A 23,795-nucleotide genomic window follows, 5' to 3' on the forward strand; every position below is an offset into this window, starting at 1 on the left:
TGAAACCTCTTTTCAGTTTGTATTGACCAGGGAAATGTCACACTGGGGCAAAAAGGAACGAATACCCAATTTAGACAAACTAAATATCAAGATACAAATCAAGAAACTGATATTATAGTAGTAGTAGTAGTACTAGAGAAAATAATAAAAACTAAACTAAATTAAAAATTTTAAACCCATTAACAGTAGATGTAATTAATTAAAGTAAAAGAAGAAGAGTGTTTTGAAGAGTGAGAGAGAGAGAGAGAAAGACTTTAAAATTTCGCCCTTCAAATTTTTGCTCTCTCTTTTTACTTTCAACAATTGTGCACTCCTTTTTTTTTTCTTTCTTAACAAGAATTCGTCAGTTTTTCTTTTTATTGATTCATTCTTATTTAATCAATTGATATTATCAATAATAATTACAATAGTATATCCATTCAAGATTATATTTTGAAAGAAGTAGAAGAAACTTTTTTTTTTGCCTTCTCCCTTTTAGCAAGTTATCTTTTTTTATTTTTGTCTTGTTTTTGTTTTGTTTGATTACGTATCATAACTTTCAATTTACATTATTCAATTTCATCCTCCCTTTCCTCCTCCTCCTCCTACTCACATCAAATAATCAATGTCATCTACTCTTCCACCATTCAGTGATTTAAATGCCACTTGGACATTCATCCAACCAGGACTTGAATATATTTTGGGTGCTCATGGAGAACAAGGTGTTACCGCCACAGTGTATATGAATTGTTATACTGCAGTTTACAATTATTGTGTCAACAAATCAAGACGTGGAACAACCCCGGTTTCTATTTCCAATAATTCCGATAATAATTCTTATTCACTTGCTGGTGCTGAGATTTATAAAAAATTAGAAGAATATTTAACTGAATTCATCAAGAATTTGAAAAGATTACCTAATGAATCATTTTTAGAATTTTATGTTCGGAAATGGACGCGATTCACCATTGGAGCAGTATACATGAACAATGTTTTTGATTATATGAATCGTTATTGGGTTCAAAAGGAAAGATCAGATGGACGTAAAGATGTTTATGATGTTAATACTTTATCATTTATTAAATGGAAGGATGAAATGTTCAAACCAAATTCAAAATTATTAATTGAACAAATTTTAACTTGCATTCAACAACAAAGAGATAATATGATTGTTGACACCAATTTAATATCTAGTGCTATTAAATCATTGGTATTTTTAAGTATTGATATCCAAGATTTGAAAAAACCAAATTTGATTATTTATGTAAATTCATTTGAAATACCTTTTTTGGAAGCCACCATGGAATATTATGCTAAAGAAAGTGCAGCATTTTTGGCATCACATAATGTTATTGATTATATGAAGAAATGTGAAACTAGAATAGGTGAAGAAGTGTCGCGTTCTAATAATTATTTAGAAGAACGTACTAAGAAACCATTATTAGAAGTATTGAATGCAGCTTTAATTGAAAAACATGCCAATGAAATGTATGATCAATTCCTTGTATTATTAGAACAAAATCAAATTGATCATATTCAACGTATGTATAAATTACTTGCTAGAGTACAAAAAACTTTGGATCCATTGGCCAATACTTTAGAATTATATATTAAAAAGGAAGCTGCTGCTGCATTAGAAGAAATTCAAACTCAAGCAGAAAATTCAGAAGCGAAAAAGAAAATCGTGGAACCTAAAGTTTATGTTCATACATTGATATCGATATACAATCGATTTAATGATATTGTTGTTAGAGCATTTAGCAAAGATACCAAATTTATTAAATCTTTAGATAATGCTTGTCGTCATTTTGTCAATAATAATCCAATAGCTACCCCTAAACCAAGAAGTCCTTGCAGAACTCCAGAATTATTGGCTAGATATGCTGATGGATTTTTGAAAAGCAATTCCAAAGACAATGAAATGAATGCCGATAATCTTATGATTGTGTTCAAGTTTATTGCTGAACGAGATTCATTTGAAGAACATTATCGTCGTCTATTAGCGAAAAGATTAGTTAATGGTACCAGTAAATCTGAAGAAATGGAAGAAAGTGTAATTCATCGATTACAAGAAGAAAATTCTATTGAATATACATCGAAAATGACAAAAATGTTTACTGATATTAAAGCTTCTGATGATTTGAAAATTAAATTTAAAGATGGAATGAATGTTTTATTTGATTTTTCACCAATGGTGTTAGCACGTAGTACATGGCCATTCCATTCTTCCCAAGATTATAATGATTTGAAACTTGCTCCTGAATTAAAAGTGACAATTGATTCATTTAAAGCAATGTATTTACAACAAGGTAAAGGTAAACAAATTGAATGGCTTTGGAATCATGGTCGAGCTGAATTAAAAGCCCATTTAACTAAAGGTAAAGGTGGTAAACCATTTAATTTTATTGTTTCACAAATACAACTCATGGTATTATTAGCTTATAATTATTCCAAAACTTATACATTGGATGATTTAGTAAAGATTGTCGGGATTAAAAAAGAATTATTACAAAATCATGTGACACCATTTGTTAAATATAAATTACTTAAAGAAGAAGGTGATCAATTAGTAATTGTTGATCATTATCCATCGAAAAAGAATAAAGTTAGTTTTATTGGTGCCATCACTAAAACTAAAGAAGAAGATGTTGAAGAAATTACTAAAGAAGTTCAACAATCAAGAACAATATTTTTGGAAGCTTCAATTGTTAGAATCATGAAACTGAAAAAACTGATGGCACCAAATAATTTATTAAATGAAGTTGTTGTTCAAGCTGGTAATAGATTCAATGCCAAGAATATTGATGTTAAAAGAGCTATTGATAGTTTAATAGATAAAGAATATCTTAAGAGAAATGGTGATGATTATGAATATATTAGTTGAATTATACCTCCTGCTGCTGCTCCTCCTCCTCCGACTAAACAGTTTTACAAAACTATCTTTTTTCTTGCTTTTACTTTCCATGTCCTAATATATATATATATAAGTATAAGTATAAATCTAAATATGTTGATGTATGTTGGTGTATCTTACAAATAAATAGAATGTTTTTCTGTTTTTTTTTTAGTTTTTTTTTTCTATATTTATTATAAATAAACTAACACTATATAACCATTACTCCTCCTTCTTCTCCTCCTCCTTCTCCTCCTCCTCATTCTCCCCTTGATTTCCCCTTTTTTAAATTAAAACCCAAATCCACCTTTAGAATAAGCCATTGGTTTTAAATCAGGATGAGGAACAGCTTCAAAAGTTTCTGTAGTTAATATCCAAGGACAATTTTTTTCTTCAACAGTTTTATAACCTTGACCATCATCTAAATCCTTTTTATAATTTGAATTTTCTTCAATATGAATCACACCACCTAAATTCCCAGTAGAATCACAATAATTGGGAGCACTGAAAACTGTCATTAATCGACCATTTTGTTCATTTTCAATACCATTCATTCTAACTTCATGAGAACGAATAATTTTTCTAATTTTATTTGATAAACAAAATCTTTCGGTTATATCAGGACCAAATTGCATACCAATACCTCTTTTAGAAGGAGAACGACCATTTATTTCTTGAGGATCAGTCCATAATAATTCCATAGCTAATCCTTCTTTTGGAGGTTGAGAAGATCCATTACTAGGGAATCGATTAATTGATTTAATATCTTTAAGGGTAACTTTATCATTAGAAAATAATCCTCCATGCATACATAAATAAGTTTGATTAATTAAACAAGCTAAAGGTAATGCACCAAATGATTGATTGAAAGCTTCGAAAATTTTTTTAGAATATTTAAATTCACATTCATCAGTAAAACCATAAGTTTTATTCATATCATTAGTTTCATGATTACCACGATTAATAAAAATTGATTTAGGATAAAGAATTTTTAAAACATATAAATATAATGCCACTTCACATGACCATGATCCTCGATCAACAAAATCTCCATTAAATAAATATATATGATCTTGTGTTACATGACCGAATTTATCAAATAAATTCAATAAATCAAAAAATTGACCATGAGTATCACCAACAACAGTTAATTTTTTCCCACCAATGATTTGATCACCTTTACCTTTACCTTTACCATGAGGATTATTAATAGTATCATCATTATCATTGTTGAAATCAATTTGAGAATGTAATAATGAAATTTCCGTCATGGTGTTTTCTTGTTTCAAAATTTCATAAACTTTTGCAATTATGGCAAAAACATGTCGTTTAGGTAATTTCCCACCATTTTTAAATAATTTAATCATATATTTCAAATAATCATGATCTAATCCTTCAATATTCACAATCACATCTGATTTTTTATTCTTATTATTATCTCCAACGGTTGTTGTAGTTGTTGTATTTGTTGTGGTTGTATTTGTTGTGGTTGTTGTAATATTCAATTCTGGTCCAGACCAAGATTTTTCAATTTGTATACTTTGATAATCAATTTTATTAAAAATCGATTCATTATCATCATTTCCAGCAATAGCTTTTTCAAATGCTTGTCTTTTTAAATAATTAGTACATTGTTTATAATTTTCTAATGTTAATTTATCATTAGGTAATTTTTTCAATATAAATTTAAAATTTTCTAATGCTTGTTTATGATTTAATATAGCCATTAATGATACACCTTTACGATAATAGGCTTTTAAAAAATTGATATCTAATTTAATTGCTAAATCACAATCTTGAATTGCTAATCCATAATTTTCTAATTTAATTTGAACTTGAGCTCTATTGGAATAAAAAATGGCATTATTAGGATCGATTTCAATGGCTTTGGTATAAGCTTCTATTGCTTCATCATATTTATGTTGTTTTAATAAGTTGTTCCCCTTATCCTTCCATTCAAGTGCTTCTTTAGGTGATGACATTGTGTGTGGATGTCTAGGATAGTAATTGTAGAAAAAGCGTTTAGGTTTAAAGAAATTCAATAAAGAATTGTTGTGAAAAATTTCAACTTCAAAAATTAAGAATGGAAACAAAACAAAACAAAAAAAAAAAAGAAAAAAATTTTTTTTTCCATTGTTCTTTTCTTCTTCTTCTTCATTCTTCCTTTATGCACCAGTCACTGTTTTTTGGTTCTATCTCTCAAAAAGGGTTTTCTCCAATTCTTGGAATTACCAAAAAACAAGATCAAGATCAAGATCAAGATCACTTTAATGTCTGTGGATACTAAATTAGGATAAAAACTGACCAAAATAAGCTAAAGGAAGACTGATCCTAATTAAAGAAGAAGCGGTAGCTTGTAGTAAAGAATTCTTTTGTCCGAGAATGGATATGACAAGATTATACTTGGTGAATTCTCTCTATTCTACACTAATATCAACTGTGTTAACTATTTTCTGAAATATAGTATGATTATATTTTTACTAAAACTAAAACTAAAACTAAAACTAAAATTAAAAACAATACTATACAACAACAACAGCAATTGTATGAGTAAATTGATTTTTAATTTTGTCCACCTCTCTCACTATTTAACCTTTGATACGTAAACCTGAAGCAGGTACTCCAACAGCAGTAATATCAGTAATATTACATAATTTACCTTTAAATTCTGGTTTATAAGTAGCTCCAACTAATGCTTCTTTAATAAATGGTTCACCTTTATAAATTGGTGTAAAACTACCACAACAAATATCAAATTCAGCAAAAGGATCAAAATTAATTTCAATGGTATCATTAGCAATTGTATCAGCTTTATTTTTCAATTTCATAGCTTGTTCAGCTCTAGGTCCACTATTATTAGAAATTTTCAATAATTCTTCAGCAAAATAAGAAGCAGAAGCATAATTTTTATTTTTAAATGATTGAGTCATGGCAACTTGTAAAGCATTTAATTTATGAGAAGGTTGTAATTGAGCTCTAGTGAAATAAGCGGCCAATTCTAAATTCCGTTTCACATCCAGACTTGGTAATTTACGACGTTCCAATTCAATTGATAATCCAAGAATATATTCACGACATAATCTCAAGATTTCATGACATTTGGTTTCGTCATCTTCATCATCAACATTTAAGACAGTGATGGTATAAATGACTTTTCTAAATGTGGTAATTGCTTCTTCTAAATTATTGGCTTTGAATTTTTTGAAACCTAAAGATAATAATTCTTCCAATTTATCATATCCAGGAACAACTGGTTTAAATTTTCGTGGATTATCTTCATCATTATCATGTCTAATATAAGTTTTCATTGCTGGTAATTCATCCATACCTGGTAAATATAATTTGGAAGCACCATAAACTTGATTGAATCGAGTTCTTAATGGTTCAAAATTAACCACTCCAATTTGTTTATTTAATAATGACGCTGCTTGTTCAAATCCTCCCGCTGCTACATATGTAGCTGGTGTCTTGGCATTACGTAACCAATCACCGATTTCATTCTCAGTGGTGACAAATTCAGGAACATTTTCATCAACAATATCATCATCACCAATATCTAATTCGTCGTCCAAATCCCATGCTTCAGCATCATCTTCACCACCAAAAGCACCACCTTCTCCATCATCATCATCATCATCATTATTATTATTGTCAAATCCAAGGTTCTCATCAATATTGGTAGCACCAGACTCAAAACCTTCAGCACCAGTAGTAAGATTATCTTCATTGATTGACAAGTTTTCAATTTTTCCAGTGATTAAAGCCGTTTCAAAATAAGATAATTCTGAATCTTTCAATGGCCAATTACCAACAGGTTCACCAATTGGTTTAGGTAAGGGGACAACATCACCCAATTCGGGTAATTCAACATCTTTTTCACTAATATTAGCTTCTTGTAAAATTTGTTCTGCCAATTCATTTAATCCATTAGATTTAGCTAAAGTATAAGCTAAAGGTAACATTCCATTTTGAATATAAACTTGACATCTTTTTTTGATATCATTATTATATAAAGTGTTTTGTACTAATGAAGAAGTATCATCACGATGTTGAGCAATGGTTGACATTTTATCTAATCTTTCATCATCACCTTTATATAAATATAAAAATGATAATTTATCAAAATGATGTAATTGTTGATAAATATATTCAACAATTTCAATATTACCTTGTAATAAAGCTTCTTCACCTAATTTTTCCCAAATTTGATTATTATTCAAAATTTTAGCTTGTTCTAAAGCCACTTGTAAATTGCTACATTCTAAAGCCAATTCAAATCTTGTTTCTGGATCTTGAACAAAATGTAATGCAACTTCAGGGAATCCCTTTTTCTGTAAATAACCAATGATATTTTGACCAACTAAAGTAGAATTTTTAATAAGTCTTAACACTTCACCAAAATTCTTATTAACTAATGCACGTTTGAATCTATATTCAGTGGGGTCAATAGTAATTGTTTCAACTTGTCCTTGACGATTCAAACAATAAATTAAATTGCCTTGAACTTTAGTAATATACAATGTATTTTCTAAAGTTTTGATAATACCATTATCACCATTCAATAAAGTGTACTTGATATGATTTAAAGTGGAATATAATAAAACCCCAGTATCATCCCAAGCAGCACTTTTGATTCTAATAGTTTCATGCATTGAGGTGATTAATTCTAAATCCTTATCAGCAATAGTGATGGTATGTTTAGAAAGTAAAGCCAAATATTGTCCATTACTCGACCAAGAAACATATTTGACATTATTAACACTAATTTCTGCCAATTCTTTACGTTGTTGAACATCATAATTAATCACTGAATGAGCTTTAACCAATAAAATACGACCAGGAGACCCCGGTAATACATCAACAATTGACAGATCTAATTGAACCGTTTTCGTAATATTATTATTCAAATCTTTAACTTGTAAAGTTTTAGTAGATTTAACAAAAGTAACAAAACGATTACGAGAAATAAATGCGGCAAAATTGGCTTCACCTTGACGAATATCAGTTGGTTCAATAGCACCAGTTACATGTTTAGGTAAAGTAATCAAAGCATAATTCCCATTATCACCTTCACCATGGACAACTAATACTGAATTATCACTTTGATTATAAGATAAAGTTCTCATAAATGACCAAGTCTTACCAATTTTTTTCAATGATAACATTGGTAAAGAATTTTCTTGTTTATTGATATCAAAAGTTTGAATTTGTTTTTCACCATTAACATAATATAATTTATTTTGGAAAATAGTATGAGCTGGTCTTTCTCTTTCTAATTTAAACACCATAATACCTGAATCGTGACAAGCAGCAAATAAACTAATAGTTGGATGGGAAGCAATCAACCAAAAACGATCATGTTCTCTTCTAAATTGTTTCACGGGGACTCTTTTATTCAAATCCCAAACCCGAATAGTTTTATCATCAGAAACTGATAAAATTAAATCTTGATGAGGATGGAAAATAGCACTTAAAACATTACCAGTATGACCTCTACAAGTATCAACTTCCCAAGCTTTAGTATCACTCATTCTCCATAATTTAACTACTCGATCATCTCCAGCAGAAACAATAAGAGGTAAAGTAGGATGGAAAGAAGCATAATTAACTCCTTTATCATGACCTTCCAATACATATTTAACAACAGCATTAATATTACCAAAAATATCTTGTTGAGGTAATTGTTGTCTTTGTAATTGATCTTCAAATGCACGAACTGAAGAAGTTGGAGCACTATGTTTTTTCCTTAATCCAGAAATATCCCAAACCCGAACTGTTTGATCTAATGAAGCACTAACAATTAAATCTTCACTAGGATGGAATTGAGCACTCATAACATAATGATTATGACCAGTTAAACAAGCAATTTCTTGTCGATTTTGCCAATTCCAAATCCTAATGGTTTGATCATCAGAACAACTAATAATCCATGGTAAATCATGATGAAATGATACCCCTCTAATATAATCCAAATGTCCATTCAAGGTGAAAATACATTTTCTAGTGTTTAATGACCAAACTTTAATGGTATAATCATCACCTCCAGAAACAAATAATGGTTGAGTTGGATGGAAATCAACACTTCTTACTGGTCCAACATGATCTTCAAATCGATCAATTAATGTCCCCATTCGATAATCCCATAATTGTATTGTTGATGAATGTAACGAGACTAAAGCCCAAGGTCTCTTTGGATGAAAGGCAACACCTTTAGCCCTAGAAGACTTGGATTCAAATTTAGTTAACATCTTCATGATAGATAGTTAGAATTAAAATTCAATCAAGATGATGTAGATGTATTTGTTGTGTGAATGTTGTTGGGTTTTGATTCGCTTTGGTGTATTCTTTTTTTCCAACAACAACAAAGGAGTAAGAAGAAGAAGAAGAAAAAAACTGAGAATTGACAAAGAAGACACGTTAATTGAAAAATAATTACAGGTCAGGTCGTGTACTCATTCATAAATGCATTAAACTATTATTACACTCTGTTCATTACACTATGATAATTGCAAAAATAAAAAAAAGGTCTATATAACATCCTAATATCAATTAATATTAACAAGTAACAATCTGAAGAAAAATGGACCAAAACTGTTAGAGTAATATCATTAATGTTAGAACACTAGGAAGAAATTGAACTTCCTTTATAAGGAGCACAACTTACAAAACAAATATCCCTATTATTATATTCTTTATTGGTTTTTTTTTTAAAAAAAAATACTTAACTATTAATGTTTAAATTGACTTTTACATGAAAAATGATAATATACCCAAGCAAATGGAAGCAAATATACCACTGATAACACTTTCATTTAATGAATTGGCAACACCTTGAGAACTGCTTCCACTACTACCAGAATCAGTAGATTTTGAATCTTGAACAAATCCACCAACTCCAGCACTTGGATCATAGGTGTTGGTACCAGTAGAACTTTTAGCAGTTGCTTGTGCTGCTGCGGCAGTGTTTTGAGCAGGAACATTAGCAGTTTTTTTAGTTGAATCAGTTTTAACACTAGTTATAGTAGATGACCCACTAACTGAAGTGATGGTAGTTTCTTGAGCTTTGTTACTACTACTATCTTCATCATCATTTTGTGGATCAAATCCAGTAGCGTCATCGCTACCTAACCAAGTCTTTTTCGTGGTCAACATAATGTTACTAGCATCACCATCAGTACTATTATAAAGGAAAGCATGATAATCTGATTCTTTAGTGGAATTACCATCCAATTTAACATCATTGGGTATATCATAGGCAGTGGCATAAATCTCTTTAATGTGAGCATAATAATATCCATATTTCTTAATATCTTCAGAATCCCAATTGATTAATCCACCAGCCCATTCAATAGTACCTTTAGCATTTGAAGAATCACCACCGGGCCATAAAGAAAATTGAATTCTTGAAGGAGTTTGAGGGTAATCATAACGATTACTAGTTTCATTCCAAGTATCATTTTTATTTAAAGTACGGACTTTTTCTCCATCAATGTACCATTCAATTTTATCTTCAGTCCAATCCATTTCATAATTATGATAATATTCAAAAGTATTATTTACGGAAGAATTTCTCGAATTATTATAATTTAAAATCCCTTGAGAATAATAATTTGATTGAGGATTAGTTAAATTATACCCAACAAATTCATAATCAATTTCATCTTGAACATCAGAAAACAAAATAAAAGCAGTAACAACCCCACCATCATGAGATGTTTTCAATGTTGCCCCAACTTTACCGTACCATAAGTATTTAGTCGATGAAACAACGGTACCAGTGGTATGATTTGGCATTTGAATTAATAAAGAATTGTCATAATAATCAACCCAACCAGTATAAACCCAGTCAGCTTCAGTAGAATTACCTAAATAATCCGATTGTAATTCAATTTCTTTAACTTTATCTTTAGAATCAAATGATTCTTGGAATGTACTCATTCTAGGCATAGGCATACAAGCAGTCAAATTATAAGAATATCTAATATCACAACCGCCTAAACAATAAGCCCCAGTACCACAGATACCAAATTGAGAACAGCATGGTTTATCTTCAGGACAATGTTTACTTGAACTACAAGTAGTAGTGTCAGAAGCAGCCACGACAGTGAAAATGCTCGATAATGTTGCCAAAAAGGCAAAATGAAGTGTTGAAAATCTCATAACAATAGTAGTAATAGTATCGAATGTGCTTGCGATATGTGTGTTTGATAGTTGGAGCAATAATGGGATGTTGTTTTATTTAGCGAATGAAGTGAAATGAAATATTGAAAATGAAAATGATCTGCCTTTCCAGTTAAAATTAAATCAATAAAAAAGGGAAAAAAGACAAGATGAATGTATGACTAGTAATGAAGATGAGTCTTGATAAATAAAGAAGATAAAAAAGTTAAAAGGGATCTTTCTGTTTGGAATAAATAGAAAATGAAAAAAAAGACGAAGGAAAGAGGATTATATAAATATAAATAAATAAAAAAATTTTAAGAATCAAATTTTGAGGCGTTGAGAAAAGAAATGAAATGAAAGAAATTCAAAGCCCACAACTCAAGAATTTAAGCCAAAGAAGAAATCAAACATTATTTACAACAAAAATCTTTAAAGTAAATGTAAGTTTATGTATGGTACACCAAGAAGAAGATATGACGAGTATTATTATTAGATACTAACTACTCCTAGTTTTTTTCTTGGGATTTGATTTGTCTTGAAGTGGAAGAAATATCACCAAGAACAAGATAAGTTTAATAATAATAATAATAATGAAGAAGAAGAAGAAGACAAAAACAAAGAGAGTGTAAGTTTAACAAGGCTTGGTAGGTAGTTAGTTAGTAAGTCAAGTAGTGTATGGGTAACCAATCCTTTTTTTTTTTGTCTCTATGAAGTGAGTGAGTGAGTGTTGCCAAAAATAAACAATTTCAAAACACACGAAACTTCTCAAATCAATGAGCAACAAGTGAGAGACTTACTAATAATATTTCCTAATTCGTACGTGTGTGATCTGTTTCCMCCCCCCCCCCTCCGTTCCCGTTTAATTTAACATCTTAACGTTCTTCTACTATACTCTATTCCCACCCTATACAAATACAATTAACACGATATTATTTACAACAAATCGATTCAGATCTTTAAACCTTCAAATCTTCAAATCTCGTGATTTTATTAAAATTAACTTCGCCTCCCTTTTGACTTTTTCTCTTCTCTGTTACATTTTGACGATCACCCACGACCTTTTTTTTTTTCTTTTTTTCTTTCTCATACAAATTTCTTCTTCCTTTGCCCCCTTTCCTGTTGCAAAACAATTCAAACTTCAATAACATACTCCAATAACCAATTTGTATTCCATTTTGGTATGTTTTGTACTATTTGGATACTAACTGAAACATCAAGGCTTGGATAGTAACTGAAATATCAAAGGCTTGCTTTTAAAAAGCCTTGTGTAGTTGCTAAAAATGGACAAAAAAATATTTATTTGTGTGCTACCAACCGTCTCTGTGTTCTGATTTAAAATGGGTAATCTATTTGTAATATAGCAGTGTACCAGGTGATTACTATTAGGTTCAAACATATTTTTCTAATGTTGATTTAGTTTTGTTGATATTTTCTACAATTTTGATTAAAAAATGTCAGCTAAAGTTTGAGGTATTAAAGTGTAGATTTACAACACCAAAAAGTTTTTCGTAATCGACAGATCTATGGATATTGACAGTTCTTGTATCAGGAAAAATACAATTAAAGCTGTCAATCTATCTTTAGAAATTGATCCCAATGTCCATTTCGTAAATAACTATTTTGGTAGCGCAGATACTGTAAAAAGGGATATCACGTGACATTGAAAAAATATTACCAATCTTGCAACTATTATTAATTAAAGAAGAGCCTACTGCTACATGTATTACTCTAATAAGATAAAACTTAGAATTTATTGGCTAGAAAAGTTAAAAAAGATAAACAATAGTATAAAAAGAAAAAGATAGCAGCGTAGAACGAACAAATCAAAAAAATAAATAAATTTAAGAAATAGCACCAATAATTTAATCAATAAACAAATGGTATAGTGGATCAGTCTAGAATGAAATATAAAAAAATAATAGTTAAGAGCTAACATCAGTTTCTTAGTATCCATTGACTGACTTATTCAATTGATGAGACCACCAAGACTGACACTGATACCCAATAATTTCAAAAGAGAAACAGCAAGTCCTAAAGCAACACCAACATCTCTTTTTTCGAACTCACTACCATCTTTTTGTTGACCATCTTCTTCATCTCTTTTAGTAATAACACCACCAGCAACACCATTAAGAGCATTCAACACGGCATTTAAATCAACAGAAGGAGAAACATCAGCATTGTTAAGAACACCTGAACCTAAAACGTTTTTAACAATTTCACCAGCAGCAGCAATTTCTTCAGGTGTAGCACCACCAATAATGCTTGATAAGGCATTACCATTATCTGGAATAGCAGCACTATGAACAATGGTTGATAATAAACCAATTGATAAGATTTGAGTAAATTTCATTGCTATGATTGTTTGTTTGTGTTAATGTAGAGAACTGTTTGAGTTGTTGTTGTTGTTGTTGTTGTTGAGATGAAACAAGTGAGAACCAAAAAAATTTTTACTTAGGAAGAATCACTCATCTATTTATAATCCAACTTTTTCTATCTCCTAAGTTCATAAAAAGTTAATCTACTTTTATGGTAGTGGCATTGATGATGATAATTCTTCATTCAAACTATAATCCACGCGTCGTTGTGTGAAATACTTCAATGTTGCAAAAATCTTATAATTAAAAAAATGTTTTTTTTTTTTTTTCACAAGCATAAAGTTTAACAGTTCTTATTCCCAAAATAGGTCAGATCTAAACCAAAATAAGTAATAGTGCCAGCATTATGGAAGAGGGGTATAATAAAAAACCAATTGAAAAGCCACATGTTTATCATACAAACAACGATAGAAGTGGGAGAAGTTAGACAAATTTTTAAAGTTTAATAAATGCAACAACAACATTATTACGATATATTTAGACAACTTCAAGAGTAATAATAATACTAATAGACTGTGGTGTTTAGGAATGACAATGATGTATAACAATTACGGCGGGTGAACTCAAGTCAAGTGTAAACAACCTGTCCTATTTGAGAATTGGCTGAGATCTAATATCGGAATTGTTGTTGTTGTTGTTGTTTTCGCAGCCACTAATTTTTTTTTTTTTTGAAAGGGACAAAAATCACAAAACAAAGAAAGTTTTCTCTCGATCACAATAATTAATTGAGCTTCTATCAATATCGGAATTATATCAATTGAATAACCTCACAACTTGTTGGAATTTCCTTGTTTTGAATTTATTGATTTTTTTTTTGTCTATTTTATGTCTCCGTGTTATCTCCTCCTTTATTTTAAGTTACACAAATTAATAATCTTAAACCTGAAATTACAAGATTAACTTTTTGTCTTTTTGTATTGGAGATATTGTTTAAAAGTTCTTTGAATTTACAGGCGTATATGTGTATGAATTTATCTATAATTATGTACATTGTTAGTTTGCATTGTACAATATAATACTTCTTGGGGTATATTAGATCTTTGAGATCTTGTATTGTTCGTAAACCTATATTACTGGCATCAAAATAACTTATACCATCCTCCTTATAAACACGTGAATACTCCAATTGATACAAACTATATTATTCTTATTTTTTAGTTCTTTATTGTTGTTGTTGTTGTTTTCTATTCAAAACTTTATAAACCACAGAAATTGAAACGCTTTTACTCCTGCTATAATGTTTGTACCACAATTTTGATAGTTTTCTTTATGCATCAAGAAATTAGACTTTTTCTTTTAAATAAATCGTTCATTCTTTCACTATTGTCATTATTTCATCTTCTTCTTCTTCTTCATCTGATTTCACAATCTTTTCCTCCATCAATCCTAATTCCAACTCCAACCTCCCCAACTTATAATTATGATAGAGTTTAATCAAAGTTTAAAAAAAAAAAAGAATTCAAAACATTGCTACTTTAAATTTACAGAAACATATATTCTCACCTTATCGTCAAAAAAATATATCCATAATTAATTGAACAATTGAAAATGTAACTTATAAATTCATGCTCTATTTTCATTGTTTTACTTGTAATAGTTTGCAGATAATTTCAATGTTCACGATTTTTCATGTTTATCAAAAAAAAGAAGTTTAGATATTTTTTTTACAAAACATTGAAAAAAAAAAAAAGCTTCATATTAGTTTGATTCTTTGTAAATAATAGTTGTTGGTTATACATTTTTAACTCCTATTTGTAAAAAGTCAAGCTTTTTACCGTACGCAAGATAATGACCGAAAAGAGTAATGTGATTTTGATTATCAATTTGTAAATTTCATCTATTTACTGGAGAAAAAATTATACATATTTGGATTATAAGTTGAAGGATTATCATAAATCAAATTACTTTCATTTTGAGGTGTCCTTTGTTGTTGCGGTTGTTGTTGTTGTTGTGGTGGTAGTTGTTGTTGTTGTAGAGTTGTGGCAAAATTGTAGGATCCCATACTTTGTTTGGGTGGTAATTGTGGTGGTGGAGGTGGTGGTTGTCGTTGATAACCAGTTTGTGATTGACCCTGCCCTTGGCCATAACCTTGAAATTGGGTATATCCACCATGAGGTTGTGAATACTGTTGATTATAAGCACCAGAAAATTGAGCTTGCTGTTGCTGTTGCTGTTGCTGTTGGAGTTGTTGTTGTTGTGGTTGTGGTTGATTATAACCTCCTGATGGCTGTCCACTGAGACTTCCACTATGACTAATACTCGATTGACCAGTATAATTCGATTGTAAACCAGAACTTTGAGTCCTATTCAACATTGGCTGGGTAGGAAATTGTTGACCAATATTCAAACTCCTCATTCCTTGATTCAATTGATTATCAATATTATTTCTAAAATTTTTAAACTGATCCAATAATTGATTATAAAATTTTTCTCCAGCAATTAACCCATTATGATATTTCAACCAATTCCCATAAAATTGATCAATTTTTTCCAGTTGACTAATAATTAATCTATTTTTCGAATTAGTTTCCGTTTGTAAGTTTTTAATTTGAGGATTTGATATCAATTGATTCCAACGCGATTTTAATTGTTCAATTATTGATTTCTCGTTAGTGATTAATTTATCTAATTCATTAGTAAATGGATTAAATTTTTTCAATTCTTCAGGGAAAATAATTGATTTGATCTCATTAGTAGATTTTAATTTCATGTTTAATACCAAAATATCGGAAATATCATCATTATGGATTTCTTTCTTCAATTTCTCAATTAATTTGAATTTAGCTTGTTTAATATTATTTAAATCATTCAAGTAATCCTCAATATTCTTGATTTGTTTATCTTGATTAGTATTGTCATCATCATCATCATCAATAATATCCAAAAGACTTATTTCTGAATCTTGATTCGATGACTTGTTATCAACAGTTTTGAATAAACTCTTAAATTCAGTAGATTGAATTCCTTTTCCTAAAGTTTGATGATAAGTTTCATCCACTAATGCAAATAATTTGGTATCTGATACCGATGCGTCGTATAAAATCTTTTTTAATTGAATTGCATCATCTTGACAGTTATTTTCCGTCAAAAATTTAATTAATTGATATATTTCTTTTCTCGAATTTTCAATAGTATTTTTCCTTTGAATGTCATTTGAATATTGTGACAGTATTTCGTTAACTTTATCAATAACAGATTGTGACAAAAGTTCATCAATATTTCTCGTGTTTCCCTTAGAGCTTGTTCCCCTAAGACTCTCTTTGATTGAAACTAATGCCTTGGGTAATTTCAAATATTCTAACACTGAAGAAACTTCTTCATTAGACACTTCAAAATGATCAATTTCATTCCTTAAATATTGTGACTTCTCTTCTGAATAATAACTTGACAATTCATGGATATTTACTGGGACAACATTAACCAAGAAATTGTTATAATTTTTTTCATTAATTTCATGGAACATGGCATTATCTCCCAATTTAATTATTTTGGTGCTATCCATTGGTTTGATTTCAGGTAATGTCACCAAGTTAGGAACAATATCATGATAGATCAAATCATTATCCTTATTCAAATCATTGAGTCTAATGGTGACAGCATCCTTTTGATACTTGTAATTATCTAATAACTCATAAACATCACCACTACCTTTCGATACTTGTTTCAAAGTGCTACTATGGACTCCATTTAATACTTCTTGAGATTTCGTTAAATAGGCAATTGCATCTCCATATTTTCTATTTGCATCTAAATGTAAACCATTGAAATAATAAGCCAACGATTTGTAATATTCATATTTGAAATAAATAATGGAAATCCACGAAGAATCTAATTCAGCAGCAACATACCGATTATCAGAATCTTCAGTATCTTCAGGTCTTTCCAAAAATCCTTCCAAATCATCACAATCATCATCATCAAGGTCATCTTCATAATCATTACCATCATAACTTTCATTGGTTATTTTAAACCCCTCTTTCTTATTTTTATTTATCATATTATAACAATCCTCATACAACACACTTGTTGATTTACAAAGTTTAGCAATTAAAGAATTCTTCAGTTGATTTAAATCACCACTAATAACTTTCAACGTAAAAATCTCTTGAGATTGTGCCATCATCAATTTACTTAAAAATTTTATTGTTGATTGAGCCAAATCTTGACTTGGAGCATGCAAAAAATTTTTATTAATAAATTGATGAATCCCACTTGATTGTTGTAACATTGAAATCAGTTGTTTAAATGCTGTTTCACCTTCAGGACCATTGAGTTGTTGCAGTTCATTGTATTTGAATTGAGCAAATCTACTCAAAATGGCACCAATGTTGTATAATACATTTGCCTTCTCAAAAGCTAAGGAATTTTGAGTATATGGTAATGAAGAAAATGAATCAAACCATTCAAATTGTAATTTTTTGGATTTATTTAAATCATGAAATGGAATTCTTAAATCGATTAATTCTAATTTGCTATAATAACTATAGTATAACTTTAACCCCGTATCATCAGCATTGACTCCCCGAATATCTTGGCGCAATTTATTCAACGAGTTTATGTCGTCTTGATATTGCAAAGTATTACCATATATTGATAATAAATAATTATTAAGTGGTTTGACCCAATTAACCTCTTCAGTTTTCTTACTTGGAACAACAAGTAAATGTGTTTTCATTAGAAAAGACTAATATGTAAAAAAAAAAAAACAAAAATCAATTGAAAGTGGATGAAATTGGAATAAAAGAAGTAGCTTGCTTTTCCTAAGATAAAGATCAAAATTGAAATATTGATGTTCAAATACAATTATCTCTAATCGGAAAGGATGTAAGGATAAGTTGGTGGGTAATAGTAGTGATAGCCTCCCTCCATGCTCCTTCCTTTGTTCAAGTGAGAGATTCCATTTTTTTAAGACAGATTGCACGACCTACATAGTTTGCCTTTTATGATGTTTGCTACACCTAAGTAACACCATGGTCTTCAAACTGGTTTTTAAACACACAATGACTTTAACAGGAGTATTCAAATAATCTTTTATGTCCAGGATGGGCTGGAGTTATTTAAAGTCTCTATCTGGACTGCAAACCCTTTGTTCTTTGTCCTACGAGATGATTTGTACATATTGGCACCCTGTAGAGCCCCTACAGAAGACATGTCATCAATCCCTACATCAAACCATTACTATGCACTAGACAACAGAAGCAACATATTACAATCATACTAGCTTAACTGTTATACTTAATCGTCGTTGAAACATTAAAAGTTATTGCAAAAATATTAAACTCAGTTACACGACCATATAAAATACTTTGTGGCAAACAAAACAAAAAATGGAAAACAATTTTGGTGAGAAATTTTCCTCTCGATTTTTTTTTTTCTATAAAGAACGCCAAAGCCCATTTGACTAGTTAATTGTTTAATACCTTTCTGGTTTATATATACATATTTTGATACAGTCATAGTAATAATGTTGGCTGTAAACTCTGCAAGGCTTCTAAATAGAGCTATTATATCACGACCAGTGCTTTATCGTTCAGCTATACCACGTCATTTTTCTACTTATACCCCACTTGCATTCAGAACTTCAAGACAATTATTCAATAAATCCAATAACGACAATAAGAAATCTAATAACAATGATCATGAAAAGGATTCAGAAAGAAAACCAAAGAAGGATCAAAACAAAGATGAAGAAGAACAGCTTCGTGAAGAATTAAAGAAGAAATTTGCCGCAAAACATCCTGGAACTAACCCAGATAATCTTAAAATTTATAAATTTGATTTGAGGACTTTGGGCAATTACGTATTATTATTTGGTTCAACAATTTTGACATTCTATCTTATAAACAGGACATCAGAATCGGAAATTCAACAATTGACGTTCCAAGATTTTATCACCAATTATATCGAGAAAGGATTAGTAACCAAGTTAACTGTTGTTAATAAGGCTGTTGTCGAAGCGGAATTAATCCCTGGTGCTGTTTCCAATATAAGTCATAATAGAAATGGTAAACCTTATGTCGTATTCACTATTGGGTCATTAGAATTTTTTGAAGATGAAATGAATAAAGTCCAAGATAGATTGAAAATCCCTATAAATGAAAGATTACCAGTTGTATATGAAGATCATACATCCTGGTTAAGTTACATAATGCCAATTTTGCCAACAGTGTTGTTAATAGGAGGATTGTACTATTTGACTATGAGAAGAATGCCTGGTGGTGCCGGCGGTGCTGGTGGTGCTGGTGGTCCAGGAGGTATTTTTAAAATTGGGAAATCAAAAGCTAAATTGTTCAACCAAGAAAATGAAGTCAAGATCAAATTCAAGGATGTTGCTGGATGTGACGAATCTAAAGAAGAAATTATGGAATTTGTCAAGTTTTTACAAGACCCTCACAAATATGAAAAATTAGGTGCAAAAATCCCTCGTGGGGCAATTTTATCTGGTCCACCAGGTACTGGTAAAACATTGTTAGCCAAGGCTACTGCTGGTGAAGCAGGAGTTCCATTTTTGTCTGTTTCGGGTTCTGAGTTTGTCGAAATGTTTGTTGGTGTAGGTGCTTCTCGTGTCCGTGATTTATTTAAAACTGCCCGTGAAATGGCTCCTGCTATTATATTCGTTGATGAAATTGATGCAATTGGTAAAGAAAGAGGAAATGGGAGAATGGGTGGTAATGATGAACGTGAAAACACATTAAATCAATTGTTGGTGGAAATGGATGGGTTTGATACAACTGACCATGTTGTTGTTTTGGCTGGTACTAATAGACCAGATATTTTGGATAAGGCTTTGTTAAGACCAGGGAGATTTGATAGACATATTTCAATTGATGTACCTGATGTTGAAGGTCGTAAACAGATTTTTAAAGTCCATTTAAATAAACTCAAATTGAAAAGTGTCCAAGATATTGATGCCAAACAAAAAGATGTTGATTTTTCCAAATACCAACAATTGAAAAATGAAGAGATTGAAAAATTGGCAGGAAGATTGGCTGCGTTGACTCCAGGTTTTGCTGGTGCTGATATTGCCAATTGTTGTAATGAAGGGGCTTTGATTGCTGCCAGAGAGGACGCACCTGCCGTTGATACTTATCATTTTGAACAGGCCATAGAAAGAGTTATTGCTGGATTAGAAAAGAAATCTCGTATTTTGTCTCCTGAAGAAAAGAAAACTGTTGCTTATCATGAAGCAGGACATGCAATTTGTGGATGGTTTTTGCAATACGCTGATCCATTGGTTAAAGTGTCTATTATCCCTCGTGGTCAAGGTGCCTTAGGATATGCTCAATATTTGCCAAAAGACCAATATTTGACTTCACAGGAGCAGTTCAAGCACAGAATGATTATGACTTTGGGCGGCAGAGTGTCTGAAGAATTGCATTTTGATACCGTTACCAGTGGTGCTTCTGATGATTTCAAAAAGATCACCCAAATGGCTCAACAAATGATCTTGAAATTAGGTATGTCAGATAAATTGGGTCAAATTTGTTATGACACTAGCAGTGATAATGGTAATGGATTCAAAGTTCACCATAATTATTCCGAAACCACAGCTCGTATTATTGATGAAGAAGTTAAACGATTGATTGATGAATCATATGAAGCTTGCCATAAATTGTTGACTGAAAAACTAGATTTAGTAGATAAAGTTGCTGAAGAGCTATTTAAGAAAGAAGTATTAACTAGAGAGGATATGATTAAGATTTGTGGTCCAAGACCTTTCCCAGAAAGAAATGATGCCTTTGACAAATACCTTCAAGGTGAAGATGCATTCAAGGGGAAACCAAAATCAAAAGACCAAAATAGCAACGATGATGGTGCGTCTTCCCCATCGTCTGCTCCAGAAACCGCATAAGTTTTTATTGATTCTTTAAGGAGAAATGAACCAAAAAATCAAATCATTTTAGATTGACTATTATTGTTTATGACATATATTATTTTAAAGTTTCATCATTTTCATTTTATTCCTTTTGTACATAGCACATATATCAATAAATAAACTTTAAAGGAATCCATAATGGAATCAATTGAATAATTCATCTATTGATTCATATCCTTGGTCTATAAAAGATACTTTAAAATCTGTTTCAGTAAATTTAGGTACTTTCACTGATACTTTTCTCGTTGCAATAGGTCGAGAAATCAACTTTTCCAAGTTTTCCTTTTTGGTCTCTTTTTCAGCTGTTTCTTCTTGAGAATGGTTTGCAGTAATCATATGCTCTCTCCATTCCTTATACCCACCATCTGTTAAGTATCCACATCCAAGTATTGGACAAAATAAAACTTGACGTTTATCACTACATTCATCACCAGCTTCTTGATGTTGATCGAGCTGTTCTTGCACCAAATAAAACTTTTGACATGTTTGTCCATTAGCTAATTCTTTGCCGCAAGTTAATGCTTCCTTTTGTGGCGGTAATTTGTACGTTTTTGGAAATACCTGATATAGCTTATCCAAATCAACGTCAGTAATGTCTCTAGTAAATTCAATCTTATGGTTTTCTTTATCGCTATCAGTGTTGCTATTTTCGTAGGCAGCATTCTGACTATTTAAATTAATTGGATAGCCCATTTCTGCCAAAGTCGAACTGTGTGATTGCAAAAGATGTAATTCATATAGTTTTTTATTTCCCGTACAATAATGGCATTTTATAAACGCACAATTGAAAATAGTGGGCAATGGAAGTGACTTCACATCCAAAAAATAGTAAGGCTCCTCAATAATCAGATATTCGTCATCAAAACTGGATTCTGGATGTGGCGACGGTGAGATTTCTTCAGTTTGAGATGAAAGTCCAGGTGTTTCTTCTGAAGAAGTTTGTGGTTGAGGTGTTTCTGAAATTGATTCGGTTTCTGATTCATCAAAATGTTCTTTAAATTTTGGACTATATTTTTTATCATTAATTATTATAGATTGATAAGTTTCATCGTCGTACTCATCATCTGAAATGTCGGACGATAGATTAGATTCATAATCTTGTGAGTCTTCGCTTTGTAGTTCATTGGATTCTGGCCGAAACGACTGTCTATCAATATAGGGAGAAAAAGTATCAGCAGATGACCCATATAGCACATTATCTGACTCTCTTTTGTAAAGTTTTCCATGTGCAATTACAGTCTTGGTGTATAGTGACTTATTCTCAACTTCCTCGTCATCATCATCCAGAAACTCTAAATAATTTGAATTTTTAGAAACCACTTTTTTATCAGTGAAAACTCTTCTCTTTTTAGTGGGTGATTCATCAGACTCTATCCCGCTTGGTACCTTATTCTTTGTTGGAGACTGTTTGAGAAAATCATTTTCTTCAAGTTTTTCAAATTTCGGATATCCATATATTGGTTTATTAAATAGATCTAATTTCTTTAATATTTGTCGTTGTTCATTTTTGCGTTGTTTAGCTTGTTTTTTCATTCGGAAATCACGTTGTCTCCAATTTTCCAATTGTTGACCGTAATCTTGTCTCCAAATATCCATCTTAGTAATGTCTCCTTTTTGATTATGATTTTGATTCAATTTATCTAAATGTCCATTGTTGGTTATTAGTTCTCCCGTGACGATATCGATTTCATCACTTTGTGTAGAGTCATCAATTTTGCTATATTTATCGATTATAGCATCCCATTGAGATTTGAATCGTTGTAGACTTTGGTTTTCCAATTGTTTGAACTTGTTTTTGAATTGCTTCTCGTTTTGTTGGTTTATTAATTGGTTGATCTCATAATCTAACTGATTTTGAGATTCATCATCAGAATAATATTCATCTTCTATATCTTCATCGGATGACGGGTAATTGTAGGGTATATTTTGAGAAGGGTTTTTGGTGTTGTTGTTGGGAAGTTGTTGAAGGTTACGACTATGTAGATACTTGAAATCATTTTCAATACCGGTATTCATTATTTCAATTAGTTGCAGAATAAGAAAAAGAACTAGTATGTAATACAATAAAGTTGAAGAAAAAGGAAAAAGATTAGGAGAAAAAAAAAAAAAACCGATTACATGATGTTTATTATTTATTTACGCGTTTTTTAAAAACTAGAACACTAGTATCTCAAACAACTCTATTTACAAGCTATGATTTACGGCAAACACTATTCCACTTAGGATATGTATTTGTATTCAGTTATCAACTGTCAGGGTTCTTTCATTGTTTTTATTCTTATCCCAGCATTCTTTGAAAGCTTGCAATTCTTTCGTACATTGCCTCCAATCACCAGTATCAGCATGGCACAATTGTAATTTTAAATTCTCTTTATGGCAACCAGTATTAATTATTCTTTGATCCCATTCATCGGGTTCATCATCTTCCTCTTCTTCAGCTTCTTCTTCCCATTGCTCTTTCTTTTCCTCTATTGTTTCAGTTGTGGTCGATGGTTCAGGCTTCATT

General features: G+C 30.7%; 9 protein-coding genes across 9 annotated transcripts; 2 read left to right on the forward strand and 7 right to left on the reverse strand. All coding sequences in view use genetic code 12, as the record gives it.

The window, feature by feature from the left end:
• Nucleotides 1–604: 604 nt before the first annotated feature.
• On the forward strand, nt 605–2,863 carry CDC53 (cullin; the record flags this gene model as incomplete). The annotated part of the gene is made up of 1 exon (XM_716658.2): nt 605–2,863. One exon carries the CDS (start codon nt 605–607, stop codon nt 2,861–2,863), a length of 2,259 nt encoding a protein of 752 aa, XP_721751.1.
• Nucleotides 2,864–3,162: 299 nt separating this feature from the next.
• Nucleotides 3,163–4,854, reverse strand: PPT1 (protein serine/threonine phosphatase; the record flags this gene model as incomplete). Its single annotated transcript, XM_716657.2, has 1 exon — nt 3,163–4,854. The coding sequence occupies one exon, from the start codon at nt 4,852–4,854 to the stop codon at nt 3,163–3,165; it is 1,692 nt and encodes a 563-aa protein (XP_721750.2).
• Nucleotides 4,855–5,460: 606 nt separating this feature from the next.
• CAALFM_C301720CA (coatomer subunit alpha) lies at nt 5,461–9,126 on the reverse strand (the record flags this gene model as incomplete). The annotated part of the gene is made up of 1 exon (XM_716656.2): nt 5,461–9,126. The coding sequence occupies one exon, from the start codon at nt 9,124–9,126 to the stop codon at nt 5,461–5,463; it is 3,666 nt and encodes a 1,221-aa protein (XP_721749.2).
• A 493-nt stretch (nt 9,127–9,619) lies between these two features.
• UTR2 (Utr2p) lies at nt 9,620–11,032 on the reverse strand (the record flags this gene model as incomplete). Its single annotated transcript, XM_716655.1, has 1 exon — nt 9,620–11,032. The coding sequence occupies one exon, from the start codon at nt 11,030–11,032 to the stop codon at nt 9,620–9,622; it is 1,413 nt and encodes a 470-aa protein (XP_721748.1).
• Nucleotides 11,033–13,001: 1,969 nt separating this feature from the next.
• On the reverse strand, nt 13,002–13,388 carry CAALFM_C301740CA (uncharacterized protein; the record flags this gene model as incomplete). The annotated part of the gene is made up of 1 exon (XM_019475287.1): nt 13,002–13,388. One exon carries the CDS (start codon nt 13,386–13,388, stop codon nt 13,002–13,004), a length of 387 nt encoding a protein of 128 aa, XP_019330832.1.
• A 1,862-nt stretch (nt 13,389–15,250) lies between these two features.
• On the reverse strand, nt 15,251–18,088 carry BRO1 (Bro1p; the record flags this gene model as incomplete). The annotated part of the gene is made up of 1 exon (XM_716654.2): nt 15,251–18,088. The coding sequence occupies one exon, from the start codon at nt 18,086–18,088 to the stop codon at nt 15,251–15,253; it is 2,838 nt and encodes a 945-aa protein (XP_721747.2).
• Nucleotides 18,089–18,877: 789 nt separating this feature from the next.
• On the forward strand, nt 18,878–21,265 carry AFG3 (AAA family ATPase; the record flags this gene model as incomplete). Its single annotated transcript, XM_716653.2, has 1 exon — nt 18,878–21,265. The coding sequence occupies one exon, from the start codon at nt 18,878–18,880 to the stop codon at nt 21,263–21,265; it is 2,388 nt and encodes a 795-aa protein (XP_721746.1).
• Nucleotides 21,266–21,433: 168 nt separating this feature from the next.
• On the reverse strand, nt 21,434–23,305 carry CAALFM_C301770CA (uncharacterized protein; the record flags this gene model as incomplete). The annotated part of the gene is made up of 1 exon (XM_716652.2): nt 21,434–23,305. The coding sequence occupies one exon, from the start codon at nt 23,303–23,305 to the stop codon at nt 21,434–21,436; it is 1,872 nt and encodes a 623-aa protein (XP_721745.1).
• A 222-nt stretch (nt 23,306–23,527) lies between these two features.
• CAALFM_C301780CA (uncharacterized protein) lies at nt 23,528–23,794 on the reverse strand (the record flags this gene model as incomplete). Its single annotated transcript, XM_019475288.1, has 1 exon — nt 23,528–23,794. The coding sequence occupies one exon, from the start codon at nt 23,792–23,794 to the stop codon at nt 23,528–23,530; it is 267 nt and encodes an 88-aa protein (XP_019330833.1).
• Nucleotide 23,795: the final 1 nt, after the last annotated feature.

This window comes from Candida albicans, chromosome 3, assembly GCF_000182965.3.
Source record: "Candida albicans SC5314 chromosome 3, complete sequence".
NCBI classification, from domain to species: Eukaryota; Fungi; Ascomycota; class Pichiomycetes; order Serinales; family Debaryomycetaceae; genus Candida; species Candida albicans.